This window comes from Pestalotiopsis fici (genome assembly GCF_000516985.1).
Source record: "Pestalotiopsis fici W106-1 unplaced genomic scaffold PFICI_Scf_3, whole genome shotgun sequence".
Taxonomy (NCBI): domain Eukaryota; kingdom Fungi; phylum Ascomycota; class Sordariomycetes; order Amphisphaeriales; family Sporocadaceae; genus Pestalotiopsis; species Pestalotiopsis fici.
The window spans coordinates 1,750,225-1,771,913 of NW_006917093.1; the positions used below are offsets into that span (position 1 = coordinate 1,750,225).

Genomic DNA, 21,689 nt, shown 5'->3' on the forward strand with positions numbered 1-21,689 from the left:
GGAAAAAAGCCCCAGATCCTTCAGTAAACAACACGATTTATATATCTCCTTGTTGACCAAAGATATAACATCAAGAATTAAGAAAAGCTAAAGAAAACTGCGAAAGTTGAAGATCCAGGACTTACCAGAGTTCATCCATTGGAAAACTTCCCTTTGCGAACGGACCCTTAGGGAACTTACACTAACCGCGATATCGGACCCTCGAGGCTGACAAAAGGACCCGGGACATCCAGCAACAAAGGCAAGCAAAAGGCGAAAGGATAAACTGAGGGATTCCGCAAACACGTAGAGGCAGAGAGAAGTCCAGTAGTCGTTGTTGCAGTTGGGATAATTCAAGAATGGACGACTTATCACTGGCCGCGATCCTGGAACTGGACGCCAGCGCCGTGTTCCTGCTCTGCGCCACAGTCCTGGCTTTTCTGGTGCCCGTCGTCATCATCCTGCCGCCCGTCCGGCCCAGCAAGAGCGACGCGCTGCTGCAGACACACTCTCTCGCCGCCGTTGCGCCGGCCAGGAGCGGCTTGCGGACACAGTACTCGGAAACGGCCCACTCAGCCGCCGCCGACGGCAACCAGCAGCGGACGCCCACCGTCCAGGCCCTCGTCGTCTACCCCATCAAGTCGTGCCGCGGCGTCGAGGTGACCAAGGCGCGGGTCCTGCCCCAGGGACTGCAGTTTGACCGTCTCTTTACCTTTGCCCAGCTCAAGTCGCAGTTCCCCGTCCCCGTGGACGAGGTGGATGGTCATGATGACGACGAGGAAAAGGAAAAGGCCCGGCACACGTGGACTTTCATCACGCAGCGCCAGTTCGCCCGCCTCGCCACCGTCGAGGTCGAGCTCTGGCTCCCCGACGAGATGAAGCTGCGCAAGCAGAGCATTGCCCAGACGAGCGAGGCGTTCCTGATCCTGCGCTTCCCCTGGCGAGCGCGCGGCTTCTGGCGCGGGCTCGTGGACACGCTCTCGGCCAAGCTGACCAAGGGCCTGCTGCGCGGCCAGCCCGAGATCGAGGTGCTGCTGCCCGTCGACTTCCCCTCGGCCGAGGCGGCAAAGGCCCGCGGCTACACGTACGAGGACGTGACGGTCTGGGGCGACCGTGTCACGGCCCTCAACCTGGCCTCTGAGCTGCCCGAGGAGCTGAGGCTCTACCTCGGCGTCAGCAACAAGCTGGGCCTCTTCCGCATCGACCCCGCGCATCTGCGCGAGAACAACCACGGAAACGCCCCCAAACGGGACGACCTTGGCTGGCAGCCCGTGTCGGCTTTCCAGGATGGGGTGAGTCATGCTGTTGTTGATTTGCAAGGAGAACCACCGCGAGACCGGCTCGCGGCAGCGTCTCTCTCTTCCTCTGTTTCCGCGTCTGTTTCTACGTCTCCCCTTTCCAGGACCCAGGGACCACCCACAACCCAGGAGGCCACCAATCGAGGAGCCTTTCCAACGCTAAACAACTTTCCGCAGTACCCCCTTCATATTCAGAACATCTCCAGCGTCCAGGCCTTTAGCAAGGAAGTTCCAAAGGACCAGGATCTAAAACAGCTGAGCGTCATGCGATTCCGTCCGAATATTATAGGTAAGTATTCATCGTCCTTTTCATAAACTACATGAAACCAGATTTGGCAGAGAGAGTTTTAACCAAATTTCACCCCAAAAGTATCCGGCGCACCCGTCTATGACGAAGACACATGGCAACAGATCCGTCTAGAATCAGGCAGTTCAGGCCTCTACCGCTCTGTGCAGCTCGATATATCGTGCCGCACGACGCGGTGTAGGCTCCCCAACGTGGATCCGGACACGGGAGACCGTCACCCCCGCCAGCCTGACAAGTCTCTCCGCGCCCTTCGCAACGTAGACCCCGGCGCCCCCAAGAATGGGTGTCTGGGCGTGCAGGCGTGTCCATTATTCGCGGACGCCGTGGATGAAGAGGATAGGGAGGGCTGGATCGGAGTTGGGATGGAGGTCCAGGTGGAAAAACGGGGTGACCACTTTTATCAGGATTAAAGTCTGAAAGAGAACTGGGTGGTTACATATAGATAATGAAGCAACACTTGTGCATATCACCTCGCTGTAGATTCTGAATCACGTGGTTCACTGTGTTGCCATAAAGTAGAAACCAAAGGTTTCGTAAATGGAATTCATAACGAGAAACTGCCAACAAATGCTGTCCAATCCCAATCGCAACCTAGCCAAACATGGATATCTGCCAATGCTGCTCGCAATAATGGTTGGTACCGAGGTATAGTCCCTTCTATAAGCCACATGTGATCCACCGTCATTTTCTCATAATTCTTCGTCACTATTTATGTAACTTCAATGCTTGCCACTGACTTCAAGCAAGCACTTTACTTGAAATCTGCTGCAGTCAGTGCCTGGACGTGACTTGTTCCTTCACTGAATCTCGTCCTGAAAATGCGGTTGGCGTTCTGGAACATGCCGTCCTTGAGCGAAACGACGATGAACTGTGAGCCCTTGAATCGAGTCTTGATCAGGCGACCAATATTTTGTGTATGCGACAGATCCAAAGCAGCGTCAACCTCATCTAGAATATACATGGGAGCCGGCTTGAATTGTAGCAGGGCCATAATGAGGGACAGCGCCACCAGTGACCTATTTGTCTCATTAGTTCGTGATTCATCTCTAAAGAGACAAACGACAAGGGAACATACCTTTGACCACCAGACAATTCTGTAAGACTTTGCTTCCACACTTTACCCAAGCACACCTTGACCTCGAGGCCCTCGTTGATAGTCTTGCCCTCTGGAGGGTCGAGCTTGGCGAAACTGCCTCCTGGAAGCAGTTCGGCAAAAATGTTACCGAAATCACCATTCACCTTCTCCCAAGTCTGCAAGAGGGCCTTCTTCTTGTAGTCGTCCAGACTAATGATGGTTTCCTCAATCTTGCGCTTGTCACGAATGACCGTCCTCATCATGTGTTTCAACGAAACCTCCTTCTTCTCAACAGAGTCAATCATGTTCATGACTTTGGGGTTGATCTTCTTCTTCATGCCTTGGAAACGGTCCGTCAAGGTTTTGAGGGTTGCCTTGCATTCGCCGATGTTTTGACCCGTAAAGTCATAGGGCGTTCCGGAACGGCCGAAATTGTCCTTCTCATCAGCGATCCACTCGTGTGCTTGCTCCATGCGCTCAAGCTCCTGGCCGGCTTGTTGCTGCTCCTTGTGGAATTTTTCTACAGTGTGACCCAGCTTCTGCAGCTCAAGATTCTCCTCGGCAACGCGAGAGTTCTTTGAGCGAGTGGCGTCCTCGAGCGCGCGCAACTCGTCGTCAAAGAGAGTCAACTTTGCCCGTTCTTCATCCAATTGTGCTTGAGCTTCATCATGGGTCTCTTGCAGAGTGGACTGCTTCTTGACAAGCTCCTCGACCTCTTCTTGTTGAGACTTGATCGCGAGCTCAACCTCCAGCAACTGCTCCCTGGCGGCCGCAAGATCACCAGAGACCTGCTCAGAATCGAGCTGGGCACCTTGAAGCTCCTTTTGCAAGCTCTTCACAGTGCTCGAGTTCTTTGCCAAAGTAGCTCGGAGCTTATCCAGAGAGGCTTGCAGCTCGACCAGCTTGGAGTCCTTGTTGTTTTCGAAATCCTTCATGTCCTTCTCGATACGCTTGACATCTGCACTGGCCTCGGTTTGGCGCTTCTTGGCTTCAGCGCTGTCCGTCTTGAGTTGGGTGATTTGTTCCTTCATGTTCTCGACCTCCTGAATGATGGAAGATGACGAGTTGCCGCTGATTTGCTCTTGCGCGAGCTTGATCTCGTGAGTCTTGAGATCAAGGTCTTGCTTGATCTTGCGTGCTTGATCGAGCTTGGCTTTCTCCTTGGTCATCTTTCCTTGCAATTCCGTCAATGATGATTGAGCTTCACGGAGCTGCCTGTTGATGTCATTGAGTTTCTGTAGAGTAACGAGCACACCGCTGGAAGTCGGAGCACTACCACCAGAGAGCGTGCCAGATGGGTCGTAGGAGTCTCCCTCTAGAGTAATGCTTCTCATCCTCACATTCGGGTCAAAGGTCACTCGCTTGGCAGTCTCTGCATCTTGACAGACGAGAGTGTTGCCAAAGACGTATTCCATGGCTGCAGACACCTCTTCATCGTAGCCTACCAAAGAGAGAGCCAGGTCGACCTTGCCAGGTGCAATCTTCTGAGCAGTAGCAATGGTCTGTGCTGATGCCTTGAACGTCGAAATCTTGTTGAGCGGAATAATGGTTACCCGCTTTCTCAGCTTACCGCCCTGGAGCAGTTGAGTACCAGTGACTTCGGTGTCTACCACAACATTGTACAAGCGGCCACCAGCGCAGATTTCTAGCGCAGTTCCTGCTCTCGTATGCTCCTTGTCGAGACTGAAGAGCTGTGCTACCAAACCCTTGACCTTGGAGCGATCAAAGTTGGGAGTAGGATCGGCATAGTTGAAATCAATGTTGGCCACTTTGCGCTTGAGTGCATCCGCTTCTTGTCTCAAACCCCTTATTCTCTGCTGCAATGCTGTTTCTTCCTTGTACATGGCCTCTTCTTGACCAGGCTCGAAACCAAGCTTGGCAAGTTGCGCCTCGAGTTTTTGGGATTGAGCTTGAAGATCTTCAATGTCCTGCAGCAATGATGCATTCTGCTCTTTTGCTTTCTTGGCACGAGGTTCTTCTTCCTTGATTCTCTTTTCGAGATGGTTGATCTTTAGTTTCGCTTGTTCTTGTGTCGTGGCAGCAGTTGCTGCACGGTTCCGGGCGTCTGACAGTTGACCTTGGTAACCACTTTCTTGTCCTTCCTTGGATGCCACACCGGTCTGCAGCGTTTGCAGGAGCTCTTCTTTAGACTCGGCTTCTTGATGCTGCCTGATATCTTCTTCCTTGGCTGTGTCATATTTCGCCTTGATCTTTTCATAAGCCTCGGTCTTTTCTTTGAGCGACGCTTCGAGCTCAGCCACATTACGTTCGACCGAGGCCTTGCGCTCTTCTTCCTCGGCCTTGCTCGAATTTTTCAAGTCCATGACGGTCGCCAATCGAACAAGTTCATTGGAGTGTTTCTTGACTTCTTCCTCGAGTGCTCTGGCTTTGCCACCCTTCTTGACCTCCTTGTCCTTTTGAGCCTTGACTCTGTCTACTTCCTCCTGGAGATTCGAGATTTCGTTCTTCAGCCGAGTTGTGGACTCCTCGAGGTCTTTTTGACGTTGTTTCTTGTTTCCAAGATCTGTGCCGGACTGTGCTAGCTTTTCTTGGTATCTGATATAGTCGTGGGCCACAACCACCCTCGTGAGGCGCTCGAGATCATTTTGCGTTTGTTGGAAATCCAAGAATGCTCGCTTTTCTGTTCGTAATTTTTCCAACTTGGGCTCAATCTCATCGCGCAACAGCTCTGTGATTTCTTGTAACTTCATTTCCTTTTTTGCCATGGTTTTGAGCGCCTTGTCTCTCCTATCCTCGAACATTCGTGTGCCGGCTGCTTCCTCGATCATGGCGAGAATTTCGACCGCCTTCATGTTCAAGACCTTGGTAATCCGACCCTGCATGATCAAGAAGTTTGGGTTGTTGATGTTGAGTTGGACAGACTGGAAGAGGTTTTGCACAGTCTGCTGTTGCGCTCGGTGTCCATTGATAAGATATTTTGTTGTGCCTCCAAGTACAATCTGTCTCGTCACGCTGATGGTCGCATATTCCTCGAAACCGATTGGCGACTTGTTCTTGTCCCTGTTGTCGAAAACGATTGTAACGCTTGCTTTTGTCACACCGGCTTGACCGCGCTTGTAGATCAAGTCCTTTGCAGAGACGTTAGCTGTCGGCGCGACAGGCGGTTCGTTGCGAGGATATGGTTTACCTGTAGGTTTTGCGCTCGCACTGTTGTCATATTTGTGATACCGAGAACAAAACAGATGGCATCAAGAATATTGGACTTTCCGGAACCGTTCAGGCCGGTAATTGAGTTGAAACTCTCGTCCCTTGGAGAAGAAGGTTGGGTCAGCTACATGCAATCTGTGTTGACGATAGGGTCGCAAGAGGGGTTGCCTCACCATCCTGATACTACTGTGCGTACAGCGTACGACTTGAAGCCGTCTATGATCAGCTCTATCACCCTCATGTTGTCTGTTTGAGGTCCTCTGTCGGCTGATTCCTGTGTTGTTAGTACATTTGGGTGTTGATGGCTTCCTCTACTCCTGCCCGATGTCGAAAGCCCAGCAACGCTTTTGCTTAATACACCGCGTTTATTTACCAAATAATGCGCCTGCCAATCAGCATCGACCAAGGCACAAAGCACAGACCAGTCGTGGCCAGCCCATGTCACTCTGAATCAGGCGGGGCAGCCTGGCAGCGGCCAAGCAGCCCTGGCAGCCTCTGTGCCGCGGGGCGCCTTCACAGCACAGGCAGCAGCCGCCAAGACCCACCCCCGCGGGTGGTAAAGAGCGGCAGTAATCAGCCTGCCGATGTCTATAAATGCGTCGCCCTCCTCCGCCAGTTTTCAACCTTTTTTCCCTTCCTTCCTTAGCTCTCTGCCGAATACTTGGCTTTGATCAAATGTAGTATCTGTTCTGTTCAGTTTAATCTCTGAACGAGGTCCATTGGCCTCTACAAGATTAACTCCATTTTTGTGCGAACGGGTGGTGGTCCGCTGGGTATATCCTATGACCACTTCCACAGCGTCCCTGATATCTTCACTACCATCAGGCTGACGCGAACTCCTCGCCTTCATTGCAATCTTTCAGCTTGTCTGGGGATGTGAAGAAGACTTGACCATGTACTCCATGTCCTGATGTCGTGTTGGAATCCATTGCCGGCCTGCTTGCGAATATCTGACTCGTTTCCACCATCATCCACTCGAAATGGCTTCACAGCGGTTTAGCACATCTTGATGTCTCGATAGGAAGCATGCTAGGCACCCGGCTGGCTGGCCGAGATGTTGCTGTACACACTCCAAGAATCTTGACATCTTGACCACAAAGCACCCAGGTACACACGCAGGCATATTGTAGCCATAACTGGGGGAATATCAAACATTGACTCATGTATTGCAACGTGTCGAAGGCGTTCCAAGGCTTTGCAGCTCACGTTTGACAACAAGTCCTGACTACCCAACTCCACTCTGTAGTCAGAATCTCGGTGACACGAGTACAGAGGAATGATTGATTGATTACTTCTATAACCATGTTTACGTCTATCTACAAACTCTATCGTAGCAAGGAGCATTTGATAGAGCATTGATCGTCAAGGCTACCTACGGGTGAGTGCCTACGGGGCAGGCGTATACTAAAGAGGTTACCGTTGGTACTTGTCTGAGCCACCAACAGTCGGATCCCGGCTCGCCAAGCTCCATCGATGTCCCTTCCCACCCACGCGACAGCTCAACTAGTAGTGCCGGGTCAGCAGCCGCTGTAACTTAACCATCGTCGTCACAATCGCTGGCTACTTTTACTATCTCATCTGTCTAATCTTAAACGCCCCCTTCCCCGTACTACCTCACGTTCACCACAACGCCAGCGTCTTCCCGTAGATTGCTTCTTCATCCCACAGATTGAAGCTTGAAATCATTAAATCCATACATTGGCCACCAGACAGCCATGGCGGACGAGCAGATCTCGCTCTCCTCGCTCATCTTTGTCGTCGTCATTTCCGGCCTGGCGATTAGGTATTTCTTCTTCTCCGGATCGACGGCGACGCAAACGGCACACAGACAATCCCCACGCGATGCCGCCAACGCTGCGAGGGCCAGAGAGGCTGCCGTCGAAAGGATACAACAAATGTTCCCGCAGGTTGACCGGCGGGCGATACTGTGGGATCTGCAGCGCACCGGGGGCAGCGTACAGGCCACGTCCGAGAGGATCCTGAGTGGCAGAATCGAAACGGTGAGATTGACTCTATCCATCATACTCCCATATCTAGTCTCTCGGTCTACGTTCTTGAAACCAGCAGAGCTCACAGACTGACACGTCTTTTGTTCTTTTAGCCCCCAGTGACGTTTCAACCACCACCTCCGCCTAGCTCGCCGACGCCGCCGGCACATGCCCCGATTGCAAAGGCGCCATCAAAGCCAGCAGAACCAGACTTGATCACCCGATACAATCTGCAGAATAAAGTAGAAGGAAGCGCAGATGATGCTGCAGACGGCAAAAAGGGATGGAGCTCGAACCGCGATGAACGTCAGTCTGCACTGCAACGGCGGCGAGACGAGATGATCCTCGCGGCCAGGAAGAAGATGGAAGAGAAAATTCGGGCAGAAAAAGAAGCTGGCCAGAGCGCGTGAGAAAGAAAAAGGCCGAAACACCCGTACCCGTCACCTGTCACTATCGTCGTCTTTGGGACATGGCGTGAGCAATATTGCACAGAGGAATCAGCGGCATACGTTATGCAGTCTCGATGCTGCCCACTCGAAAAACCACTGTTGCGTCAATATCTTGCATCTTGGATGCTTGGCCCGTCGATATAGGCAAATAGCAGCGATATTGTGGTTCCCCAATACAGGCACACTTGTGTGATAGAATACCCACAGACTTCAGACACGATGCCAACATTTGCAGTGATGGCAACGAACCTGCGACTAGGACGTAAGAGGTCACATACCCAGGTGGAAGCCAAATATTGAGGCAGTACAAATTTAGCTGAACAACCTTGATCACGGCTAGCAAAACGGATAGATGTTTTGGTGAACTGATATGTCGCCTTGCTAAAGCAAACAATCTATGTCTCAAGTCTATTGTAGATCTACGTTCTATAAACTCAAATCAAATGGCACTGGTATATCCTAACTCCTGATCCCAAATGTACTCCAAAGAACAATATTGAACGTTCCCAAAACCCACCCTATGCAAGACCCATATATGGTTCATATCATCATTGTTCGGCAATACTACCGATGGACCGTGGGAGTGCATAAGTATGCATTTGCAAGATAGGCAATGCAATGATGCCAAGGCTCAGCGGTCGTAGGGTTTCCTCCAGCGAAAACCAACAATGCCGCCACCCTCATCAGGAGGAGGAGCAGCCGTCACATTGGCAGTATCACCCTGGGGGTGCGCCTCTCTTGTAATGGTCTGCTGCTGTCGCCGAATACGGTCCATGCCCTTGCCGTAGCCCTCCTGGATGCCGCCAGTGACGCTGTCCATGGTCCAGGAGACGACCTGGCCGATCCTGCCTTCATTCATTGCATTGATCTTGGCGGTCCAGGCGACGCTGTGTCGCCCAACCGAGTTGACCAGGTCGAAACCATTGGTCGCTACCCAGTGGGAGAGCTGGTACTCGCGCTCGAGGTGTGCGCCGATGCGAATGGCCGACAGGAAAAGACACCACAGCATGTGGCCCAATAGTATGAGGCCAATCACGGCGTACTGGACCGCGTCGGACAAGAAGGTGCGGCCGCGGTCCGTAGGCCGGGCGATGCCGGCAATCTGCGGCTGGGGGCGCGGGTGTTGCGCGAGCCACGGCGCCGCCGACAGGATCTTTGCCGTCTCCCCGTGGTCGAGCTGGTCCGGACACGCCCGCAGGTAGTAGGCGACGGCGTCAATGTAGGCGCTGCGCTCAAAATCACTATCGTGCAGCTCGTTGGCGGCGTCGGTGGCAAGTTGTGCGCCTGTATATTTTTTTGGTTCTCGTGTTAGTCGAGTTGGTCCCGCGCTATCACATGCCAAAAAAGGCACTTATGATCACCCGCGACACACTTTTTTTTTTTATCGCTCGGACCGATAAGTTTCTAATACTGTTCCTCTTTGTAAGGGCAACGTACCTTGGCGAGCATATCTCCATTTGATACCAGAAGGGGACCATCTTTGGTTAACGGCGTCGTGCGATTGCCCGCCGAAGTTGTGTGGTAGACGTTGCTGTTGTTGCGCTTGGATTGCGACTTCACGTGCGTGGGGGGGCTGCTGTGGTGATGATAATGGTCCTTCCAGTAGTCTCCGGATATCCAGCTGGCGTCTGTTGGTGTTGTTTTCCATGTCCTTGACGGAGCGTAGGAGATGGCGCACGAGTTGTTCGTATCGTATGTCGTCGACTTTGGCTTCCGGCGTGGTCATGGTGCCTCCGGGAGCGACCTCGCCGCTTGCTTTGGCTCCCCCCGGGGATGATGATATATCGGGTGGTGTGCTATAGTCTTGAGATAGCAATAATTTTGTTGAATTTGTAATTATTTGCTCGTCGTCGTCGTTGTTCAGGATGGTCGTGATTTGGCCGTGGTGCGATGAATAATAGAATGCGCCGTCGGTCGTAGAGGACTGAGACTGGTGAGAAGATGCAAAAGAGCGAAGTCTGGCAGACAAATCTGACAGCCTTGGCCGGAAGAAAGATGGCAGCATCCCTACTGAGTGGCTGCAGGATGTTATCATACCCTGGAATCCATGATCATGCAGACGAACAGACGAAAAAGAAAGGGCTCGCAGGTGGGAGGGATCTTTGACCAAGCATGCCGGGCACATACTATATGGCTAATCGACCGAGACAAGAATTCCTGTTTTTGCACATGCGCGGCGGAATCAAGGTGCGGGTGTCTACAAGGTCAGGCCCCAAACTTGCTTACATACATTAGTTTTGTTTAGTAGTCGCATCGAGGAACTCATCGGTTGCAAAAGACGTTTGCGATAGTTCCCGAGACGGCAAAGGGCTGGGCCAGAACCCGACATGGACTATGCAGACTTGAAACCTAGAGTGTCCGTTCCCCTTACATTATCGATCGATGGCGCAAGAGGCTCAACTATATGAGAATGGCAAGCAAAATTCATGAATAAAGGTAGAACCTGAACCCAACGAATGCAATTTGTAGCCATGTTGACTACGTATCATCCGAGTAACACGTTGATTGTTAAACTGATGGCATTTGTTGAGAACTTGGCTGCCTTGATCATAGCTCAATCTTGTTGCATGGGACTTGCTTGTTGCGTAGTATACTCGGTCAGATGCCCACTGATAAGCGAGACCTGATGGCACAATCGCGATAAGCTCGCATAATGACAGGTAGTGAGGTTTCTCTTTTGAGTTATGTGCCTTGAGATGTTAACGATGAACCGTTGGTCCTCGACGTGTGCGTACATAATCGCTCTGCTCTATGCAAGCTTGTTCTTGCAATAACCTACGTCCACATCTACTGGGGGTTCTAATCAAGCGCTGGCCATGACATATGACTTTGAAAGACTCACATGATGAGTTCGTCTCGGCGGCATAGTCCACAGTTATTCATCTGTCTGCGGTTTGTTTTCTTGATTAAATCTGGGCCCTATTTTGCACCAGATGATCATGAAAAGTGTGATGGGCTCACTAAGTGCGTGCAGTCACGCAGTTATAGCCAGATATAGTTTATAAATTAGCTTAAATAAAAGGAAGCTATTTCCTATGCGCAGATTTTATTGTAACCTATTTAGGCACCGGATTAATTATATATCCGGTGCCGAAAATCGGGTGCACCCGTAATATTACCCCCCCTCCGGGCCTTTCGGGGAATTGAACCTTAGATTTCTAAAAACTCCTTTTTTAACCACTAAGCTATAACAGCCGCTTATGCCCTAATTGCTTTACGCAACGCTTCCCTTCCGTAATTCTTATTATAGAACCCGAGATTTTCCTAGTTATAATGCGTTTTTTATTACGAATAAAAGATTTGAAACGTAGGGTTTCTAATAATTATTAATAAGCCGTTATTTTTTTAATATAAAAAAAAGAACGCTATCCGGGTATATTTAGGATATTAAGGCCTTTATCGGGAAATGCCTGGTTAATTAACTTAATATCGAAAGGCGCGTAACCGGCCACTTCGTGCAGCCGGTATTTTTTTCGAGTAAATAAGGAAATTTTTAATATTTTTTTCGAATAAAAACGGGAAAATATAAATAAATTAAGGATTTAATCCTAAACTCCGACGGGAAGCGAAAGCATTTTGCTAATTAGATTTTTAAGCTTTTTTTTTTGGTTAGCCTTTTTTTTCGAGCCTTTGCTAATTGCCTGCTTTTAGCTGCTTTAGTAATAGCTTTTTGTTTTTTTTTTGCTAAAGGCCTTATTTTAGCCCTTTTTTTTTTATTTATTCCGTTATTTACGCTAAATCGGGTTTTAAAATTATTTAAGGCTTATATATTATCGAATACGGTTCGGGCTTGCTAAATAGGTTTTGCGTAACTTTGCTATTTTATTAGCAGTTTCCGTTCGAATTTTCGTTTTACGGGGTATTGCTTTATATAGAAAATCTTTTTAACGATTTATTTTTTTTGTAAAAGTTCTTTATCGAATATTAGGAGCGGCTATTGGTTTTCGCTTTTTTGTAACGGTAGGGGATTTTTGTTTGCTTTCCGTAATAAATTTACGTAAAATCGTAATTAGATTTTGCTAAGTACGTTTAGCTTAATTATTTATAGGCTAATAACCTTATTAATTTTATATTTCGCATTAATTTAGAATAGCTTTTTAGATATTTATAATATTTTTAGGTTTTTAAGCTTAAATTATATTAAATTTTTAATTTTAAATCGTTTTTATAGCTTTTTATTTTTATTCGCTATATTTTTTATTTTTTATTATATAGCTATTATTATAGCTTAAGCTAGGTTTTAGCCTTTTTTTTATCGGTTTACGAATTTTTTAGCTTGCTTTTTATTTATTTTTTATAAAAGTTTTTATAACGGGAATATTTGCTTTATAGGTTTGGCGTAATATTTATAGGTTAAAAAAAAGGGATTAGCGCCGATCGAGGTATTACGGTTATTAATAGCAAATATAATAAAAGGGAGAAATTCGGGCTAATTATATTAAACGTATAAAATAAAGGCTTTAAAATATAATTAAATTTTTTGATTTATACGCTTAGTCGAACCGTTAGTTTTTAGGTAAAAGGCTATAAATAACTTTTTTTTAATATTTACGATTTTGCATAAATAGGCTTAAAAATCGTTTATTTAATTCGATTTTTTATTAAAAATAATAATTCGAAAAAAACCGTAAAACCTTTAATAATAGTTAATAAAACGCCGGGCGTAATTAGGCGCTTTTATAATATTTATATTTTTTGTTATAATTATTTTTGCTAGGCGATCTACGATTATTATTATAAAACGAAGGTTTTTTTTTTTTTCGCAAAAAGCTCCGTTATAAAATCGATAAAAAGTTCCGAATAAAACCGGTTTGGTATAAAGAAAAAGGCTAGGAAGCCGCTTTTTTTCTCGCGCTAAATCTTAAAGCGCCTATAAATATCGCAATTAGTATAAAATTTCTGTATTGCTTTAAATATTTTCGGCTAGTAAAAATATTTTAATATTATCGTAAAGGTATTATCCTTTTTTAGGTGGCCGGTAATAAATAAATCGTGGATTTTTTATATAAATATAGTTTAAAAAGGTTCCTAATTTAGGATAAGCAGTTTTTTTCGGAATAGGAAAACGCTTTTAAGGTTTAGTTTATATTCCGCGATTAATATCTTAATATTATATTTTTTTTTGGATAACCTAGGCGGAAACGTGCGTGTTTTTAATTATATTACGAAATATAAATTAATAAAGTTAATATCCTATATTATAGCTTTATTTTAAAGTAATTATAATTTAGCTTTAGGAAATAAATCCTTATTTTTAAGGATTTAATAATTTCGTTTTACGCCTAATAATTTTCGTTTTATAGGTTTAAAATATAAAGGCATTATATAAATTAATGCTTAGATATATTTAGTATTTTCGGAAAATATAATAATAAATAGGAGCTATTTATTTTTAACGAGCTATAAGCGGCGAAATTCCAATTTCGGGTTATCGACCCTTTTAAGGAGGTTTTGTTTTAAACGGCTAAAAATATTAGGTTTATTATTTTTCCTTTTTATGCGGAATTATAATTAAAAACTAAATTCGGATAGGATTAAAGATTATCGAGTTTGCCTTTTAATTAAATTCCTTTTAATAATAAAATATTATAAGTTTTTATAGTCCGTAAAGATTTTAAAAAGTTTAACTAAGCTTTTTAGTTTTCTTTTTTATTTTTTTTAGGCAGCGGACGATCGCGAGCAGCTTTTTATTATAAATTTCGTAATTAATTTCGGCTAGGTTTAGTCGTTTAAAAAGGAAGGTTATAAAACGTAATTTTCCTTTATTATCGATTTATAAAAGGGTTTTTTTTAAGGCTTAGCTAAAATAGTCGTATTTAATTATCGTTTTACGCTTTTTATTTTATATCGTTAGGATAGGTATAATAATAAAAAGCTTTTTAAAGGTTTCGAAGCTATATTTTTTAGCTAATTTTTATTTTTAGGGTATTGATTTTTTAAGCAGGGCTAATAAAGGTTTTATAACGTCGCTAAATTAAAGGATAAACTTTTTATAAAAATTCGCGAAACTTATAAAATTACGAACTCCTTTTACGCTAATAGGAACCTTTTATTTTTTAATAGCCTTTATTTTTTTAGGGTTAACTTTGATTTTTTTTTCGGTATAAATAATAAATTTTAAATATTTGGTTTAAATAATAACGAATTCGCATTTTTTAAAATCGAGGCGGAGCCTAGCTTTATTTAATTTAATAAAGATTTTGTTTATTTTTAATATATAATTTGCGTAATCGCCGTTAAAATAAATTAAAACGTCGTTTAAATAAGCAAAATAAAAGTCGTTTAGGTATTTTCGTAACGTAATATTAATAAATTTTTGGAAGGTAGCTAGGGCTCCCGTTAATCCGAAAGGTATTATTAGCTATTCGAATAAGCTAAAGCGAGTGCGAAAAGCGGTTTTTTATTTATTTATTTTTTTAATTTTTATTTTATAAAAGGCGGCCCTAATATTAACCTTAGTAAACTATTTAGCTTTTAAAAGGGAGCGTAAGGTTTTTTTAATAAAAGGAAAAAGATAATGGTCCTTTTTTATAATAGCGTTTAAGGCTTAGTAATTTACGTAAAAACGAAAACCTTTTCCGGGTTTTTTTATAAAAAATATAAAGGTTTTTTCGGGAAAACTGCTAACTTTAATTTAATTTTTATTTAAATAATTAATAAGTATTTTTTTAAGGATAAGTAGTTTATTTTTAAATATACCGTATAAAGGGCTTTATAAAATTTTCCGAGTTTTGCTTTATTTATTTTTAAATAGGGTAATCGTATAATTTGCTCCGGGTCGATAAGGTAGGAGCTCCGTTTGCTCGTTATTTATAAATAAAGGAGCGTGGTATTTAAGCTAAGGAGGTAACGTATTAATTATTTCGGAAAAGGTTGTTTTTTTTTGATTTTTAGCGCTTGATTAATATTTACTATTATAACGATAAAAATCTAGGTAGTTTTAATTATTTTTTTAAAGTTTTTATACGCTTTACGCACCTTTGTTACGTAAATAATATTTATAATTATTTATGCATTTTTTATATATTGTGTTTTATTTTTTATTGGTTTAGGTGCCTTATTTTTATATTAGCCTTTTTTACGGATAAAAAGACCGTGCCTTTTAGTATTAAATCTAAGTGCTTTTTTTTTAGATAGGTATATTACGTTATTGCTTTTTATCCAGGGTTTTCCTAATATAATATTATAGGCTAGGTTAGGGACGACGTATTTTATTATTTTTTTTTTTGTCCGTTAATATTTATTTAGCAAATAGCGATTTTTCGAATATATCGACGTTTTTTATCGTTTTTGGCGAACCGGAGTTTTTTATTCCGGATTTAAATGCGTTTAAATTTTTTTTTAATTATAAAAGATTTATTAAAGGTAAAGTAATAAAGGCACTTATTATCGATAAACGCGTTATAATAAAATAAATTATTAACGAGTATATTTATTAAAAAAGGGGTGGTATATATATTATTTGGGATATTTGGAATAATAATTATAGGTTTTTTTTTTAAGCTTTAAAGGCGATTTTTTTTAGAGTTTAAGCATTTTCCGACGGTTTTTTATTTTCCTCGAGGTCCGAGATAACCTCGGCGTGGCTAATTCGGGGGTTAGGGTTAATAAAAAGGCCGTAAATAATATATTTTTAGTAAAAATATTTAGATTATTTATATTTAAAATATAGTCTTTTTTTTCGGAAAAACTGAATTTTTTGTTCGCTACGCTAAAAAGCTTAGGGTTTTTATTTATTCCCTAACGCCTTTTTGCCTATTTATATTACGTTTATAATATTAATAACGGTAGCAATAAATTATTATAAATCGAATTTATTAATTCCTTTTATAATAGTATTTTTTTTAGCGTTTATTCGATTCCGTAAGATTTCCCGAAAAAAGGTAAAATAAAACGAGGTAGCTCCGGCTTTTTTTAAAAATTAAGTTTTTATATTTTTAGCTTTTTTACGTTTATTTTTTTATAAAATATCTAAGCGATTAGCTATTTTTTTAATTATATTTAACTATTAGTCGTAATTATCGTTAGGTAAGTCGAAAATAATTAAGCGGTCTTTTAGGCTTTAGTTAATAGCGGAATTAAAAATAATAATTTTAATTGCGTTTACCTAATTTAGTTTTTTATTAAAATCGAGTTAATATTTAAAATCGTTTAAGAAGTCGGAAAATTTTTAATTTTCCCTTTATTTTATCCGAATTAGGCGATTACCCGCGATTTATTTGGCTTTTTTATCGATAAATTGGTTTTCGATTTTTTTAAGGAACGTTTTTTATTTAAGCTATTTAGGATTAATATTAGTAAATTATTACGCTACGCGAAAGCGCTTATTTTTTAGGAGGGCTATTATAAAATTAAGGTAAATAAGCTATTCGTTGCTTAATAGGTAACGGTTTTTTATTATTTTTATTTTTGCTATAATAAGGAAAAGCTTAAGGGATTCTGTTTTTCCGTCCTAAAAGGGCTATTTAGCGGCTTTATAGTAATTAAAGGTGCTATTATAGGAGGCTTAAGCCGTATTTTCGGGGTTGGAACCTTTTATAATATCGTATATTAGGGGGAAAAGCGAAGGGTTATCGAAAAAGGGAAATTTTGGAGCGACTTCGTATTTATTAAGATTTTCGGATATTACGCTATTAAAAGTAGGAGATAATACTAAAAACTTTATAAGCACCCTACTAATTTATATAAAATTGCAAAAACGAAGCTAATTTATATATAATGGGCTTACTAAATACGTATAATTACGCAATTATAGCTAAATATAATTTATAAATTAGCTTAAATAAAAGGAAGCTATTTCCTATGCGCAGATTTTATCGTAACCTACTTAGGCACCGGATCAATTATATATCCGGTGCCGAAAATCGGGTGCACCCGTAACAAAAAGTGACACCAGCAAGACTATAAAGAGGCTGAATACCTAGGTGATATATATCTTTCAAATAATAGTAATGTAACCACTTCCCGCCTATTCTGGGACGTTCTAGTCAGTGGCGAGCCAATCGATTTGGGAAATGCCTTCTAGTGCGATCTAATAGTGGATGTGATTGGCTGAAATGGCAGGCAAAAGAAATTCTCCAGGGGGTATCCGTCTGAGGCCCGTGCCCAGGAATTTTTCCATGGATGCAAAGAGCTAAGAAAAATTGGAGATTGATGGGCGACGCGATAAGGATTGGCTTCAAGCAGAGGGAGAGAAAAAAAATAAAAAAAATCTCCCCATTCGCAACATCACAGCGTGCGTTTCTACATCAACAGCACAGAGAGACTGCAATACCTCTCAACTCATCCCCTCCCTCTTCTAATTAATTTCTGAGAGCAGTCTGTATAACTCTGTCTTTTCTCTATATTATTGTGTTTTAATTCCAGCCATGTTCAAGGCTTCCCTCCCGCGACACGCCCGTCTGGGCAATGTCGTGTGTCGCCAACTATCAACATTTTCCTGCGTAAGACCTTTGCGCCTCCAGTCTCTGCAGTCTTCCGGACAACAGCTCAGCGCCTCCCGCACTCCTCTTCGATCAGTCTGCCTACGCTCCATCGCAACGAGACTCTACTCCTCCGAGGCCGCCGCCGCAAGGCAACAAGATGCCAACCCCGACGCCAAAGCCGGTTCGCAACTAATCACAAAGTTTGCCGATCTGTCGCAGCTGGGTGTTCACCCTGCCCTCGTCAGCGCCATCACCGATGGAATGAGATACGAGGACATGACTGACGTGCAGTCCCTTACCATCAACCCGGCACTGCGCGGTACTGATCTGTAAGCATCAATGCCCGTCGTCCCTGCCTTTCCCGGCCATCTACTAATCATCTCTGCTATAGGGTTGCGCAAGCCAAGACTGGTACTGGAAAGACTCTTGCCTTCTTGGTTCCCACACTCCAGCGTCTTTTGGCAGAAATCCCCGAGCTCGCCGACCGGAGGTCTAGCCGACGTGCCTCATCCGATGATGTGAAGGCCATCATCATGTCACCTACACGTGAGCTGGCTGAGCAAATCGGTGTCGAGGCCAAGAAGCTGGTCAGAAATACCGGCATCGTTGTGCAGACAGCCGTTGGTGGTACTAGAAAGCGGGAGTCTCTGATGAAGATGCAGCGCGAGGGTTGCCACATCCTCGTCGCGACTCCTGGTCGCTTGGAGGATCTTCTGTCTGATGAGTATTCTGGAGTGGCTGCCCCGAACTTGAAGGCCTTTGTTCTTGACGAAGCCGACCGCATGCTCGATGTCGGATTCTCCGATGCCATCCGCAACATTCTCGACCTGCTTCCGCCCGTCTCCAAGGTGGATCGCCAGACTCTCCTCTACTCGGCCACCATCCCTCGTAATGTCGTCCACTTGGCCAAGAGCTTGGTCAAGACAAATAACTTTGAGTTTGTCCAGACCATTTCAGCCGACGATGCACCAACCCACGAGAGAGTTCCTCAGTACATTGTCCCCTGCAAAGGATATGAGAATTGGTTCCCTGCCATCATGGAAATTGCAGAAAAGGCTCGCGAGGCTGCCGAGAACGACCCGTCAGTCGCTCCTTTCAAGGCAATGGTTTTCTTCTCCAACACGGCCGTTGTTGAATTCGCGTACAGCACCTTTTCCAACACCAAGCTTGGCGGTTTTAGTGGCGTGCCAATCTGGGATATTCACTCCAAGCTTAACCAACCCCAGCGTACCAGACATGCTGATGCGTTCCGTCGCTCCAAGACTGGTATCCTGTTCTCATCAGACGTGACAGCTAGAGGTATGGATTTCCCCGGTGTCACACACGTCATTCAAGTTGGTCTTCCCCCGGACCGTGACCAGTATATCCACCGTGTTGGACGTACCGGCCGTGCTGGTGCTTCTGGTGAAGGCTGGCTGCTACTGGCCGAGCCCGAGATCGCTGAGGCGCGTGCCCGCCTGCCTGGCTTGCCCATCAAGCCCAATCGCTCTCTGGTCACTCCCGCCGTCGATCTTGCCACAGGCCAAATCCCTGAGGAGACGGCCAGGTATTTCAATGACGTTGAGAAGGGCTATAGCAAAACTCGCTCCGGTGAGTTCGCTCAGGCTTACCATTCTTTGCTCGGTCAGAAGTTTGGCAGGAAACTTGATGTCGCGGATGCCGTTGAGCTTCTCAACAGGTGGAGCGAATACGGCTTGAAGAGAGAACAAGTCCCTGCCATCACCCCCCAGAGTGCCAGCAAGCGGGGTCTCGCCAGAATCCCCGGCGTCAGAATTGGTCACGACACCGAGCAGTCTTACGGCCGCGATGACCGCTTTGGTGGTAGAGGAGGCTCCGGTGGTAGAGGAGGCTTCGGTGACAGGGGAGGTTCTGATTCCAGAGGGGGCAACCGTGGCGGCAACCGTGGCGGCAACCGTGGCGGCAACCGTGGTGGCAACCGCCGTGGCAACTCTTTCGAGGACAAGTTCGCCTCGCGGGAATCCAATGACCGTCAGTCCTTTAGCCGATCTTCCTTCTAACTGCTATGCGCACGATCTCACGACTCACGTTGAGAATTTCGGCATGACGAAGCCAAGTTCTTCAAGACGGCTCAGCACGAACTACAATGTATAACACAACATAGGGGGGCCCCGCAATACCTGTAAATTATGGGCAGGCTTGATTTACTGTCACTTGGCTGTTGTATCATTTGGAGCATGTCCCCTTCCTAACAGGTACGGCACCGGGCTCAATCATGTTAGGCGTACCGGCACACTTGCACTTTTTATTTTTCACGACAAAAAGGATTCTCGGGGAGTAGAACAACGGCATTTGTAAAGCGAGTCTGGACAGGGAAAATCTCAACTTTGTACATTAAATGACGGGAAAGACTGACGTCAATAGATTGTACATTTATCAAGTGTATTTTGGCAATCTTGAAAAACTCAAAGAACCAATAGACAATAAAAAAATACTTGGAAAACATGATTACTTTTTTTTTTTTTTTTCCTTTTCATTTTATTGAATCGGTTGTCTCCGTGAGCATGGAATGTGGCCGTAAGATTTGTCTTGAAGCTTGTACAAAATCAATTACGAGTTATCCTAAGCAAAAAGATATATCCTCCAACAAAGTAATGTCTTCTCCTCCCATATCAAAACACGCGGGCGCAAGACAACGAGCGATCTTCATCAAGGGCCCATGAGCTGCCCGTCTTGGGGCGGGACTAAAGAAGGGCCAGCATATGCCAAGCAAGGGCAGTCGTCTTTGCTGCATTATCTATCTGCACGTAATGTAGTTGCAATATTGTAATCGTAGATACATAGTATGTGTGGGGGATTTGCGCCGCGATGCTACCTTGGGTCTACTTGTGGAGGTGTCTACTTGGGGTAGTTTGGATCTTGTCTACGTATCGGAGTGGTCCTGATGAAATGGCTAATGGAATTGTCTGGTCTGTTGCTTTTTCTTTTCTTTTCTTTATCCCGGGGCAAAGGAGTGACTACTAGGTATGTAAAAGGTAATGACATGATCTCCGGATTATTCTGCGGCCATGCTTGCGTCACAGCTTGACACTATAATTTATCTGCACGTGTATAGTATCGAGGCTCCGTGGCGCCCACTGGTATGCTAGATAGACATGGTGTGCACCAGCCCAAATGTGATACCTGAAGTGATGTAAGTCCAAGTTCTCCCATTGCAAAGTCACATAACGACAACAAGTAGTGGCTCATTAAACAGGCTTCTGTCCATGGATTCTTAAAGTTGATTGCGTGCGATCGTTTATTCTCCGAATGGACTCTTATTACACTCAACCATAAGACTTGGTCAGGGGGGAATTACCGAGGGAATACGATGTCAATCAGCTTGGCTATGATGGACCCTGTCTTAATTGAGAAGATCGATTCTTGAATTGGGACCCTGATTTCTCTCATCGGAGTTTATACATGGGCAATCGATCCTTTTGCCTCATCAAAATACTCGGGGCTTGCCTACATCCTAGATCCATGAGTCCTGTGACTGCCGACAAAGAATAAGATAAAATCAAATAGAATAAAACCAGGACGGTAGACCTCGGTAGGGCTCTAATCTCACCTGCTTGAAATTTTCACTAATTTTCGTGAAAGAAGCCTCAAGTCCGACCGTGCAGCCGCGAATCGAATGAGTAATTGTCTGTGCAGTCAATGCCAGATTAGATTCGCATCCCTCCAACACTCGTCTCTCATCCTAGCCGCGGTCTCGGTCTCCCTATTTCCCTGTACCTATGTATCCCCTGTATCCGATCGGCAATGGGTGGGATATAGTAGAAAAGGAACGTATAACATCACTACCATCTAGAAGCTCTTGTTCTTCGGCCAGAGGGTGTCGTTTCGTGGGTGGCTGCACCGAAACCACCAAGGGGGGAATAGTCTGGATCGGGCAGGTGGGTCACCGGGGGTATATACCACATCTCGGCCCATTCCCCAGTTGCGAAGTGCGTGGCCCTGCGAAGATCAGATGGTTTTGAACAATGCCAAGCCGTGTCAA

At 44.7% G+C, this 21,689-nt stretch overlaps 5 protein-coding genes across 5 annotated transcripts; 3 read left to right on the plus strand and 2 right to left on the minus strand.

Moving 5' to 3' along the window:
- Positions 1-338: 338 nt before the first annotated feature.
- On the plus strand, positions 339-1,994 carry PFICI_04666 (uncharacterized protein; the record flags this gene model as incomplete). The annotated part of the gene is made up of 3 exons (XM_007833247.1): positions 339-1,271; positions 1,455-1,566; positions 1,648-1,994. 3 exons carry the CDS (start codon positions 339-341, stop codon positions 1,992-1,994), a joined length of 1,392 nt encoding a protein of 463 aa, XP_007831438.1.
- Positions 1,995-2,335: 341 nt separating this feature from the next.
- On the minus strand, positions 2,336-6,068 carry PFICI_04667 (uncharacterized protein; the record flags this gene model as incomplete). The annotated part of the gene is made up of 4 exons (XM_007833248.1): positions 2,336-2,600; positions 2,660-5,748; positions 5,808-5,928; positions 6,001-6,068. The coding sequence occupies 4 exons, from the start codon at positions 6,066-6,068 to the stop codon at positions 2,336-2,338; spliced, it is 3,543 nt and encodes a 1,180-aa protein (XP_007831439.1).
- A 1,474-nt stretch (positions 6,069-7,542) lies between these two features.
- On the plus strand, positions 7,543-8,225 carry PFICI_04668 (uncharacterized protein; the record flags this gene model as incomplete). The annotated part of the gene is made up of 2 exons (XM_007833249.1): positions 7,543-7,827; positions 7,929-8,225. The coding sequence occupies 2 exons, from the start codon at positions 7,543-7,545 to the stop codon at positions 8,223-8,225; spliced, it is 582 nt and encodes a 193-aa protein (XP_007831440.1).
- Positions 8,226-8,895: 670 nt separating this feature from the next.
- Positions 8,896-9,990, minus strand: PFICI_04669 (uncharacterized protein; the record flags this gene model as incomplete). The annotated part of the gene is made up of 2 exons (XM_007833250.1): positions 8,896-9,548; positions 9,702-9,990. 2 exons carry the CDS (start codon positions 9,988-9,990, stop codon positions 8,896-8,898), a joined length of 942 nt encoding a protein of 313 aa, XP_007831441.1.
- Positions 9,991-17,632: 7,642 nt separating this feature from the next.
- Positions 17,633-19,707, plus strand: PFICI_04670 (uncharacterized protein; the record flags this gene model as incomplete). Its single annotated transcript, XM_007833251.1, has 2 exons — positions 17,633-18,018; positions 18,081-19,707. The coding sequence occupies 2 exons, from the start codon at positions 17,633-17,635 to the stop codon at positions 19,705-19,707; spliced, it is 2,013 nt and encodes a 670-aa protein (XP_007831442.1).
- Positions 19,708-21,689: the final 1,982 nt, after the last annotated feature.